The sequence below is a fragment of the Diabrotica undecimpunctata genome, chromosome 9 (assembly GCF_040954645.1).
Source record: "Diabrotica undecimpunctata isolate CICGRU chromosome 9, icDiaUnde3, whole genome shotgun sequence".
Taxonomy (NCBI): Eukaryota; Metazoa; Arthropoda; class Insecta; order Coleoptera; family Chrysomelidae; genus Diabrotica; species Diabrotica undecimpunctata.
This window is the reverse complement of record NC_092811.1, coordinates 20,667,588-20,680,463: the sequence shown is the minus strand read 5'-3', so window position 1 is coordinate 20,680,463 and position 12,876 is coordinate 20,667,588. Positions and strand designations below refer to the sequence as shown.

At 34.6% G+C, this 12,876-nt stretch overlaps 1 protein-coding gene across 1 annotated transcript in view; it reads left to right on the top strand.

The window, feature by feature from the left end:
• RyR (Ryanodine receptor) overlaps positions 1–12,876 on the top strand; it is a 142,879-nt gene that overhangs the window by 101,403 nt on the left and 28,600 nt on the right. The window contains 4 exon segments of the mRNA XM_072542890.1: positions 161–319; positions 813–1,037; positions 6,532–6,644; positions 11,478–11,817. Coding sequence (XP_072398991.1) covers positions 161–319; positions 813–1,037; positions 6,532–6,644; positions 11,478–11,817 — 837 coding nt within the window.

Below are 12,876 nucleotides of genomic sequence, written 5' to 3'. Positions count from 1 at the left end.
GAATATTTACCTAAATCTATTTATAAAACTCTCTCAATACCAATCGAAATGTTCAAAAAACAACTTTTAGAGTTGTCATTTTATAATTTACATTTTTTTTGTGTAATTTTTTTGTTATTTTTTAAGTCTTGTGTTTTAATTAATGACTTAATGGTTTTAGAAAAAGAAAAAGCACCGTGACAAGAAGAGAGACAAAGATAAAGAGATCCAGGCTTCACTGATGGTAGCTTGTCTGAAACGTCTTCTTCCTGTGGGGCTGAATCTCTTTGCAGGCCGTGAACAAGAACTTGTTCAACATTGCAAAGATCGTTTTCTTAAAGTAAGTATAATACTTAAAGTTTCATTTTATCTTATAATATAAGAGAAGTCCATGACCTCAATTTCAGTACGCCAGATGACCGATAGATGGCGGTTACCGTTTTTTAAATCATTACATACCTAGAAACTCCTGGATTTGATGAGTAGATTATGATAAAGTAACTCTTTGACATAATTACTATGGTGGATAGTAAACGATCTATACTTAAGTTTAAAAAATAACGCTTGAAGCGAAAGAGATTATGTTCTTCAGTATCAGATTTGTATCTGTCATGTTTTCATATTGATATAGATATTTTCATTAAAAATGTCTCAGTTCTACCGATATCTATATTTATAATGAGTGAGTTGGATCCTGCTTTTATATCAATTCTCTATTGATGGCATATTCTTCTTTCCATCATTACTTAAATATTTCGTTTTTTGTTTTTTTTTATTAGTTTGGGTACTTTTTAAAAGGCAACAAATAACTTCTATTATATTTTTTATTTTAGAAAATGCCGGAATACGAAATAATCGACTTCGCCAAGAACCAGTTGACTTTACCAGACAAAATCGACCCCGCAGACGAGATGTCCTGGCAACACTTCTTATACAGCCAATTGGGAAGTAAGAAGAGCGTATCTATCAGTCCGGTCGACAATAACGGAAAGAACCAAGTAGATGAAACCGTCGATAGGATCGTTGCAATGAGTAAAGTATTATTCGGACTTCACATGGTGAGTTTCAACCCCTTTAGATTTGTATTTAGCATATTTTTAATATATTTTCTTAAAAAAACTAAGAATACGTGATGAGAGGTGTAGAATACTTTTTTGGCTTTAGGTGAATCCTCAGCAGCTTGCGATTATACATTATAGTATTTATATTAAACAAATTGTAAATAGAACATTTATAGGTTAGTCAGCATGAAAGCAGCCATAGATAAAAGGGGAAGAAAAGTATAAAAATACCGTATTTTCTTTCCTAATTTGCTTGAAGTGTTTAAGACATACTTAGTTCTACAGAAGGAGATATTAGCGAAGTAACATCAGAGTTATGTTAGAGTCACACCGAATGTTTAGAAGAGGTCACATCGTTTCCAACGTCACAAATTTATGTAAAATTATAGCTTTGCAACTTCGTAACTTATTATCACTGCAGGTTGGTGTCGATAATGGTACACAGTCGAAGAAATAACAAATATTGAACTAAAAATTACACTTACAAGATATGGAATATAGAAAAATGTAGATAAAAGGAGGCAGCCAATTCCGCTGTCACGAAACCCTTTAGGTCAGAACAAACCCTTTGTTCTACTGAAATACTGTATGGCTGTTAATCGGCGTTAATCAACTATGGATGGGCTCTCCCGAAGTTGTAGTATCTATCGTTGCTCGTTCATTAAACTCCTCCAAAATATGCTCTCGACTATAGAGGTCATATATAAAAAAAATGCTGGCTCCAACTTTAGTGTTAGATCTACGTATAGTTATGCCAAATCTTCTACAATTTGGTCCACTTATCTTTTGAATATTCAGCTTATGACTATTATAACGTTTTTTTCCGTCGGATGACGGATGAACTTAACTTAAAATAGATTAATTCAGGTTTTGGTTTATTAGTGTCCCTATTCCCTTTTTTTTTCATCCAACTGCATAATACTAGCACGATGGAGTGGGTTATAAGCCATCTAGTTCAACTGCTTACTTAGTCCTTCCTCGAACTTCTTTGTCCCAAGATTTGTTATGAACTGAGAGTGGATCACCCTATTTTACTCTTGTCTTGAATTTGTTTGTGTATAGGTTATTTTTCCTGTTTAGAAATTGAGAAACTGGAGCAACAACACGACAGCTTCCATTTGCATAAAAAACTAAAAGAATTAACAGGCAAAAGCAGAACTTATGGGCAAAATATATTACAAGACTCTGGTGGTAGAATTTTAAATGATAAAAAAGAGCGCTGTACCGAATGGGAAAATTACATAATAGAATTATTTAACGATGACCAAAGAATCTACCAAGAAATAACATCTAACCGAGATACAGGCCCACCGATTCTAATCTCAGAAGTTCAGAAGGCTATCGACCAAGCGAAACGAAGGAAGGCTTCTGGTGCTGACGAAATACCTACAGAATTGTTAAAACTATTAGATAATGAGAGTGTTGCGATTATCACATCCTTCTTTAATAAGATATACAGCAGCGGCAAATTACAAGACAACTGGTTAGAATCGATATTTATAACTATTCCCAAGAAAAAGAATGCCAGACAGTGTAGCGACTATCGACTTATCAGTTTAATGAGTCACACGCTCAAAATTTTTATGAAAATATTGCATTGTCGCATATATAAACTATGTGAGGGGATAACTGGTGATGAGCAGTTTGGTTTCCGAAACGGTATGGGTACTCGAGAAGCTCTTTTTGCATGCGAATACTCTTACAAAAGAGCATTGAGTTTAGGAAAAATATTTACGTATGTTTTATAGATTTCGAAAAAGCCTTTGATAGAGTACCACATACATTATTATTTCAATGCTTAGACTCAGTTGGTCTGGACACGTATGACATTACAAATACTCTTACAAAAGAGCATTGAGTTTAGGAAAAATATTTACGTATGTTTTATAGATTTCGAAAAAGCCTTTGATAGAGTACCACATACATTATTATTTCAATGCTTAGACTCAGTTGGTCTGGACACGTATGACATTAGATTGCTTAAAAATCTTTACTACAATCAGACCGCTTGTGTTAAGGTGGACCAAGAGGTTTCAGCCAAAGTTTCTATTAAGCGTGGTGTCAGACAATAATGGCAGAGAGTCTAGAAGATCTTCAAACCCTGTTGAATGCAGTAAACAACGAATGCACTGAAAAGGGCTTAACAATCAACGCAAAAAAAAAACAAAATGGATGGTGGTCGGAAAAATGAATATCGATGACGTGCTAAGATAGATAACAAAATCCTAGAAAGGGTGGAACACTTTAGATATCTGGGTAGCTGGATTGACTGCAGGGTTGAAAGTGACGAAGAAATTTCGACCAGAATAGAACTCGCACGGAAAAACTTTATTAACTGGCGTTCTGTATTATGCAGTAGAAGTCTGTCGTTGACCACACGTCTAAGAAAGAGTATTGAAGTGCTACGTCTGGTCCACTTTGTTCTATGGATGTGAAACCTGGACAACAAAAATAAAAAATCTCAACAAGTTAGAAGCGTTTGAGTTATGGTGTTACCGTCGTATGCTCAGATTCCCGTGGACAGCACACATATCTAACGAACGCGTGCTAGAGACCGTGCACAAAGAGCGAGAATTGATCAACATCATCAAAATGAGAAAGGTCCAATACTTCGGTCATATAATGAGAGGACCTAAATATCGCTTACTCCGGTTAATCATTCAGGGCAAAATCGAAGGAAAACGTTGGGTGGGAAGAAAACAACTGTCCTGGCTGCGTAACATCAGACAATGGACAGGTCGAACGGTCGAGGAACTGTTTCATCTAGCTGCCGACCGAGAATCATTTCATCAGCTTGTCAATATGACGATAGCCAACGCTTGAATACAAGCACGGCACACAAAGAAGAAGATAGGTTATTTGTCATTTTAATGTCTGCTGTTTCGTTCTTAAGTATATTTGATTGTTGCTAAGTATCTATGGTCTAGGGAATTAAAGAGTTTTTTGCTTTACTGAGCCGAAGGCCTTTTCGAAGTCTACAAAGACAAGTATACATTTTTTCTTACATAGAATGCATTACTCGATCAGAACTTGTATTACTAGAAGATGGTCACTCAAACCCGCCTGTTCTTTTGCAACAAAGAAATTAGTTTTATTTGCTAATATTTTGTTAAGTATCTTAATATATAGTTCTGGAAGGTACGCCAGCGTAATGTGGAATTCAGGAAGTTCCTCAACCTTAATTTCTTTCCACTCCATTTTTCCTCAAAGTAGTCCTGTGATTCAGAGTCAGCTCCTGGATCTGACAATGCTTAGTTCACCCGTTGTTTTATTTATATTAATTAGGTTCGCTTTGGTTCCACGAGTATGGTACCCAGTTGCCAATATAGATAAAACGCCTAATCTTAAAGAATATATAATAGACTGTTTAACACAGTTTTTATAAAAATGCAACTGCCACGCACGTTTGTGTACAACGCCACGCCTTTACTTTGCGTGTTGCTATTATACTGTTCCTTGGTAGCAGTCTGTCCGGCCCAAATCTAATCAAAACATCAAGGGGGAATACCACGATAAGGATGTGTTCGGTTGTCGAATGGAAATGATTCACTTTGCTAATCCTATATACGTTTTATACAGATAATAGACAAATATTCAGCAATAACACCCTGGAAATTTACAGTGGAAGTACATTAGTGTTCTTAACTAAGTAATTCTACAGGAAATAATATATACCATTTCAGCAATACATTCTTCCTTGGGGACTTCCTTCGAAAGACCTCAGTTTTTGATTTGATAAATGTTCTCTGTAAAAATTTAGAATAAATAAGTAGAAAATTGGAGTTTTGAAGTGGCCATGTAGAAATGCAGCTGAATAATTCTTAAATATTTAAAGGATCTTAAACTATAAAGTAATTTTCAAGAAAGATTGACACATATGGCAGTTTATCTGATGGTTATAGTGTTGTTAATATTATTTCGAACATGTGTACACCAAGTGTTCAATTGCACATAAGTTTTTAGTTGGTGAAAAATGAAGCGTTTACAAACAAGATTATTGATTTTTCTACATCAGTTTTTGCAGCTGTACCATAAAAATCTACAATATTCTTCTTCTTCTTCAGGTGCCATCTCCGCTACGGAGGTTGGCAATTATCATAGCTATTTTAATTTTTGAGGCAGTAGCTCTAAATAGTTGTTTTGAGCTGCATCCAAACGATTCTCTCAGGTTCTTAAGCCACGAAATTCATCTTCCGATCCTTCTTCTGCCATCTATCTTTCTTTGCATTATGAGTCGCAGGATGCCATACTTCTCGCCCCGCATCACATTTCGGAGATACTGTAGCTTTCTTTCTTTAATTGTAAGTTCAACTTCCTTCTCAGTACTTCATTGTTCGTAATTCTATCTACCCAGGAAACCCTTATAATTATTCTATAGGTCCAGATTTCAAGAGTCGTCTCATTGTGTCTAGATTTAACGTCCATGATTCCACTCCATAGTATAGTACATTGTATACGTAATACTAATTTTGTTAGGCGTATTTTAAGAGCTAATGTTAAATCTTTGCCACATAGGACCTTTTTCATTTTCATAAAATTAGAACGTGCTTTTTCAATTCTGACTTTGATTTCTGCAGTGTAGTCATTATTTTCTGTTATAAGTGTTCCTAGGTAAGTGTACTTTTTTACTCTTTCGATCTGCTGGCCCTCTACTATTAAGATTTCATTATGGTTGTTTTTACAAATTTTCATAAACTTTGTCTTTTTGATATTGAGCGAGAGTCCGTACTCCCTACTACACATTACTATTTTACTTATGAGTCTTTCCAGGTCTTGTAAACTATCGGCTATTATTACTGTATCATCTGAATATCTGATGTTGTTAACTAAGACTCCATTTACTCTTATGCTGACTGTTTCATCTTCCAAAGTTTTTCGAATTACCTCTTCAGAATAAGCGTTAAATAATAGAGGTGATAGTATGCAGCCTTGCCTGACTCCTCTCTTTATTTCCATTTCTTCAGATCTCTCTTTTTCAATTCGTACTATTGCTTGTTTTTTTTTTACAATATTATGAGACACTTATTTTAGAACATTTTAATGTTAAATTGAGTTAAAATACAAAAACTATTTAATAACGAGTCCATGGTTTTCTTCTTCTTCTTCTTAGCCTTCTGTCGTCCATGTTTGGACATAGGCCTCTCCCAACTCCTTACATCGGTCTCTATCCTAAGCAACATATTTCTAATTTCTTCCGGCTATTCTTTTAATATCATCAATCCATGGTTTTAGTAATTACAAAATAAAAGAAGAAAATTGTATTTGATCACGTATTCTTAGTTCATTTTTTTTTAAACTTTGCATCTTGTAGATTTTAAATTTATTTGGAATATGCATTTACCAATAGGTACCCTCATTTATTATTACGAAACTTGCTACAATCTTCATCTACCTACCTAGAACGTACATATTAAATGATCCATTTCCCATAAGATTATATTTTACTTTAGCACTAGTCTTCATCTTGTTTTATTTTGCCGTTGGCTGTTAGATCGATCACCCGCAACAACAGCAGAAAGGCGTTTACAGAAGCGTTGTTTCGACTCAAAGGAAGCGGGCCGTACTATCTTGCTTCCGTCAGGCTTCTTTGCACAGTTTGCCAAGGTTCGTTCAGTTTGTCGCTTTACCGAGAGGAGACTTTAAAAAAATTAATAAAAACAATCAGAAACGTTATTTATTTTTGTAAAAAATCACTCAACTTAATTTACTGGCCACAATTTTTATACAACTTTGTAGCGGTAAAATTGAAATAGTAGGTTTAATACAAATCAAGTTGAAATGCGTACAGAAGTAAATCGGAAACAAATGTAGACAGAGATCTAGGCAAAAATGAGTGGTCTTGCATTAGTTCATGATCTGAAACTCCCATTATCCTTCGAGAGTAAAGTCTGGAAAAGGAGATACAACCTGGAAATCTGTTTTCAAATGTCAACCAAAAAAATCAGCGTATACATTGATATAAACATGTATTTAGCTATATTGGATCGCAGAACATTATTCAGAAGGGGTTTAAATTTAAGGAAGCAAATCAACTATGTTAGATTCTGAGATACATCTTGATGAAGACCAGAAAATTATGAGCAATTTATTGAGATGATAAAGAATATGGCCAGGAAAGTTATTCCCAGAGGGCGCAGATACTAGTGTGTCTGTGGAATATCCAACAAATCCAAAGAAGTTGTGAAATTATGTGACATACATACAAGATACTGTTTTACCGAAGAAACTGCTGACTGTAGAACAATCCTACTCCAACAAATGACAAGATGAATAAAATAAAAATGAATCGAAACTTTGGAAAAAAATGAACATGACACGCAGTAACAAAATAGCATAAAACCTGCTTAAGAAACTCAGTAGCAATCTTAAAGAACAAAAAACAACTTGCAAGGTCACAACAAAATAACTCGCTACCTAAATGTTAAACGGGAGAATCAAGAACCAACGAAAGGACTCAAAATTAACAGAAATATCTATCCAAAGAGGAATAACTGAAGATATGGATGATATATGCTTCGAACAAACCTTATACCAGGAAAGGACTAAGATGATCCTAGTAGCTACAGACCCATCTGCATGCTGTCACTTTTTGAAACTATACAAGAGATTGATCACTAGAATGGAAAGAAATATTGACAAACACTTCATCCCAACACAAGGAGGATTATGGTCTGGTTATCCGGTACCGGTCGAGTTCTCACATTAACTAATTTAATGGTTATTTAAAGAAAAACTTCAGGAATGGCCCTGGTAAATATAGCAGCAACTTACGACACCATTAGATATAAGATACTGCTTAACAAAACTTCCGATACAGTTAATGATTATGATCTGGTCAAGGTCGTGCATTCCGTGCTACAGAATATATGCTTTTTGGTTAAACTGGAGAGCAAAATCAGTAGATGGAGAGATCAAAATAACGACTTGCCACATATGAGTTTTTAGCAACATGCTCTTCGACATATATACAAATGACCAACATATGCCAGTTCAAACTTAGCACTTCCTTTACTTGAAAAATGTAGAGTAAAAAGATACGAAAGAGTGGATGGGGACATGATACGTGATACATGGTTAAGAAATTTAGCAGCGTCACTACGGCATAAAAATTTATAAAGTCACATTAAACCAAGCTGCCATCCATATTCTGTTCAGGTAAAGGATCCAAAAATTAACAGAAATCTCCATTGGGAGACAAACCACTTGGAACTTGCACTATGAAAGAACTTCACAATGGTATGAACATGTTAAAAAAGGGACAACTGTAGATTTGACAGTGAGTAAATCTCGATTTTACAAGTATATGAATCCTGAATAAAAATTTAAAGTTTTTATTTAAGTATTTCTTAAACCAGAAAAGGATCCAGAGCTTCCTAATAGCTACATACCCATCTCCCTGCTCTCTCATTTTTTTAAAACTATACGAGTAACTGATTATGTCAAAATGATTGCTTTAATAGAACACCATGCATAAATGAAGGATTTAAAAAAAAGACAGAGCCTGCCCTCATAGGTGTGACAGGAGGTTCCGATATTGTTGGCACTTCACAAAATTTACAACAGACTAAGTGATTGTCATCTAGTGAGGGTCGTGCTTTCATTGTTACAGAATATACGCTTTTTGGTTATGCTTTTGGATACAAAAGATCGATCTCCCACAGAAAAATGTCTTCTTCGGCACTTCCTTTACGCAGGTGATCTAGACTTATGTGTCCAAGAGAGAAAATTGGAAGATATAGAAGAGAAACTTTAAAATATTAAAACATAATTCACAAAGACAACAGAATTCGCTAAGACCAAACCCTATTAAAATTTAAGTCTATATTTTCACCTATGTACAAAAGAAGCTAAGCGAAAATTTCAAATTTTGTAGAATGGGAATATTTGAGAACAAACAGACGAACCTAAATATCTCGTAACGATTCTGGATAAGTTCCTAATCTACTAAAAGTAGTGCTTCAAAATTAGACTATGGTTAGGAAGCTTTTGGTAGCAACTAGGTGCATGTCCTGGTGTGCTAAAAACAGCTCATACAAACATATTTCTCAATTGCTGAATTAGGGTACCACGTCTGAAATAGATTTAAGAAAAGTTTCTTTGTAACAGTATAGTTTGAAACCTTTCCTGCTTTGCAGCTTCGATAAACTGGCTAAATCCTAAATTTTAAAACCTGGTATTTATGAAGAGAACGGGAACTGGGACGTTCCAGTAAATGCAAAGAAAATAGTACCTCGAAGATTTGTGTTTTGTATATCAAAATATACTCTACTTAGACCGGTACTCTAAACATGTAATTAAAGGATCTGAACTGATAACAGTGCGATGACTACCGAATATTAAGCTTGTGCTCATGTGCTTAAAACTATTATCAGAATCAACCATTACACGAATTTACAAGAAATGTGAGTTTTAGATGAGTTTCACTCAATTCGGTTTTCGAAGCGGACGAGAAGCTCTTTTTGCCTTAATTGTGTTAATACAATGAATAATAAAGGCATGAATATGTATGTATGTGCATGTTTTATATATTATCAAATAGCATTTGACTACATTAACCATCAAAAGATAATTGGTGCCTTTGAGATGTATATATACAGATATATGATAAATATAAATGATAAAAGATATGAATTACTCCGAATATATTAAAAGATACAGAATATATTAGAAGAAGTACAGAGCAAAAGGCCAGTAGAAAGACGCCAGAACTCATGACTGAAGCACCCGAGGAGATGGTTTGACCCCTCATTCCAGTAATCTTTCGTGTAGCAGTTTTCAAAACTACAATTATCTTTTGGATCTCCAACCTTCAAAAGGAGACGGTATACTGAGAAGAAGAAGAAACTGAAAGATGTTGAAAATCATAAATTTTCATAGAAGTACTGGAAGTCGGTAAAATTGGAGTAGTGAAAAACTTATAGCAGAAAAGAATTTAAAGAAGATGCTAATTGCATAATATAAAAATGATAGAACAAGAAACAGGGAAATGATACTTCGAGCTATATAATTAAAGGAGAAAGAATGACACAGACTGATTACTTTTTATAAAAAATATGAATGTTTTGGTTTTCTAGTGTATTAATTCCGCTTCCTATTAAATACTAGAAACTTATCGACCAAATTCATTGATTCGCCAATTCCAATTTAAAGTCCAGTTGGGATATAAATAATAAAAACAGCTGTAATTAAACACCTACAGTATTTATTAAAAGAACAAGAAACAAGTGGATTTTTTATGGGATCCCAACATGTAAAACAGACCACAGAAAATTTGGGGCTATAGAGTAATTATTTCCAAGTGCTGTAAAACTAAATTTTAATTTTTTAAAAGTCACTCGTTGTTTTTTGATATTTATTTAGTAGTGAATAGCATCCAATACTATCTAACATCATTTTTAACAGTTTGTCGTTGATTGTGTTTTACTAACAGGCTACAAAACCGAAAACTAATCGGGATTCCTGGAAGAGGGTTTTAGGAGCTGCCAGGAAAAGAGCAGCATTGGCTTGTTTTAGAATGACTCCTTTGTACAAGTTGAGCAGGTGTGTTTTTATTACTAATCATAGTTTTTTAGTGTATTAGTATAGTGTTATGACTATCAGACTACCTTTACACATCAATTGGACAAATATGCAAGTGTTTAGACATGCTCAAACCATGGTTTTTTATGTTTACTGTGTCCGACTGCTTACCTCCATCTGTTTCTGTCTTCCCAGTCTAATTCTTGTTGGTTTCTAGCACTCATCGCTTTAGTCACGTCTTTTAGAGAGTCTTCTAACATCCTTTGTATGTGTCCATACTATTGTCACGTTATATGTCTAACTCACACCCCAAGTAAATATTACCGACGCCGTAACTTAACTGTAAACAAGTATTTCTTGAAGCCGTGAAACAGGTATGTGCGTGGCGTCATCGAAGGGTCTAATTCCTTCTGATACATTCATTGGAACTCTCGAGAAAAGCATGGAACTGACCCCAAATTATATATATACAGAAAAAATTTATGTAAGTTTCAGTAGGTGTTATAAATTCATTATTTTAAGTCTAAATCATCAGTTATGGTTCCTTTAACACTTATCATTTCTTTAATGGTGTTCTTTTTAACTTTATCTTTTCTTGAAATCACGAGTGATCAAATCTCAATGCATCAATTTCAACAGCTTCTAATCTTTTTTTATATTCTCTGTTAGTCTTCAATTCTCGAATCTATACAAGAAACTACTTTTTACCAAAGTTTCATACCGTCAGTGGTCTTCATTTACCTCACTTGATCATTCTGTACACTAGGTTTTCTAATATGCATTTTTATTGTTTGGCCAATCGATGTGATAAAGGTAGGTACATATAACTAGACTCAGAGCATAGTTTTAATTTGTTTTTCATGTACTATACAAAAATGATAGGTTTACAGCTATCTAAAATACTTTACACTATTCTAGACATAGAGCCATAAACATATTCATAAGAACATACCGTGATTTTTGGCTACAAGACGAAAACGTAGGCCAAGAGGTCATGATCGAAGATTTGACGTTAAGTTTCGAGGACGCCGAACTTAAGAAAAAAGACGCCGCCGTGGAAGACAACAAACCGGATCCTTTGACTCAGTTGGTGACTACTTTCTGTAGAGGAGCGATGACGGAACGGTCCGGAGCACTGCAGGAAGATCCTCTGTACATGAGCTTTGCCGAGATTATCGCTAAATCTTGTGGCGAAGAAGAGGAAGAAGGTGAAGAGGAGGAAGGCGGGGAAGGAGAAGAAGGAAAATCTTCTATTCATGTGAGTTGACTTTTTCTTAATTGTATTTTGTTAGTGTATTATTTTTATAATTTTTAATAAGAAATGTATAATATTACGGAAACGGAAGTTCTAGTTTACAATTTCTACCTGGATTTATGCTTTTAAATATGTTAGGTTAGTTTTAATATAAGTGGAAGCTTAAACACCCTTCCACTCGATGTAAAAGATCTATTGTCACTTAATTTGGCCTTTAGAGAGATTTCAGTCTGGTCGCAGAGTACTTTCCAGTTCTAAGATGATCATCATCTATGAGCTGTATTGGATATTCAATGTGGATTATTCCTATCTTGATTCCTGATTCTTGACCTGATTATGTTCCCCGGAGTTTTGCTAGAAGAGGGTTTATCCTCTACTTTCAGAGGTCTCCTTGTTTGTAGAACTTCTTCTAGAACTTTCTCATAGGGCTTTCCTGTTTTCAAAAGCCGTGTTAACTGCTTCTCTGTCACTCCACGGAGTCTTTTTCCGTCTAGTTTATCTTGAGGGTATTCCAGGAGCTGTTCATTCTTTATTTCTTTGGAGACGTCGTTTTCAGGAGTACATTTACTACCATCCTGAGCATCCATTTTTCTTGTTTCTGTTTTAATGTTGGTTCCATATTATTTTCGAGACTAGCTAGGGAAGAAATGTCCACTCGTTCAAAGCCCAGCTAAGAATAGCTCAATAGAGTCCATTAAATATCGAAGGACAAAGCATCAATTCAGTCATCAACAAATTCATTCTTCATTGGGTAGAGTTGATTAATTATTGTAACTTATAACTTTATTAGTATGACGTTTAATTTCACTTATTGAATCATGCCTGATGGTTTTGCGTACTTTCAATATTTGAACTAGTTTACTTCTTCAAAACTTTGGCGAGCTCTCACAATTTTAAATCACAAAGAAAGTTGAGCAATCGTGATGCTTTTGGTTTTATAACATTAAAGTATAAAATAATAGTAAAGTATAAATAGTAAACGTACACTTTTTATTGCTGACATAGAGGACTATGCGTCAATTGATGGTAAGAACTGATATACTTTTAAGCATTAGTACTTTT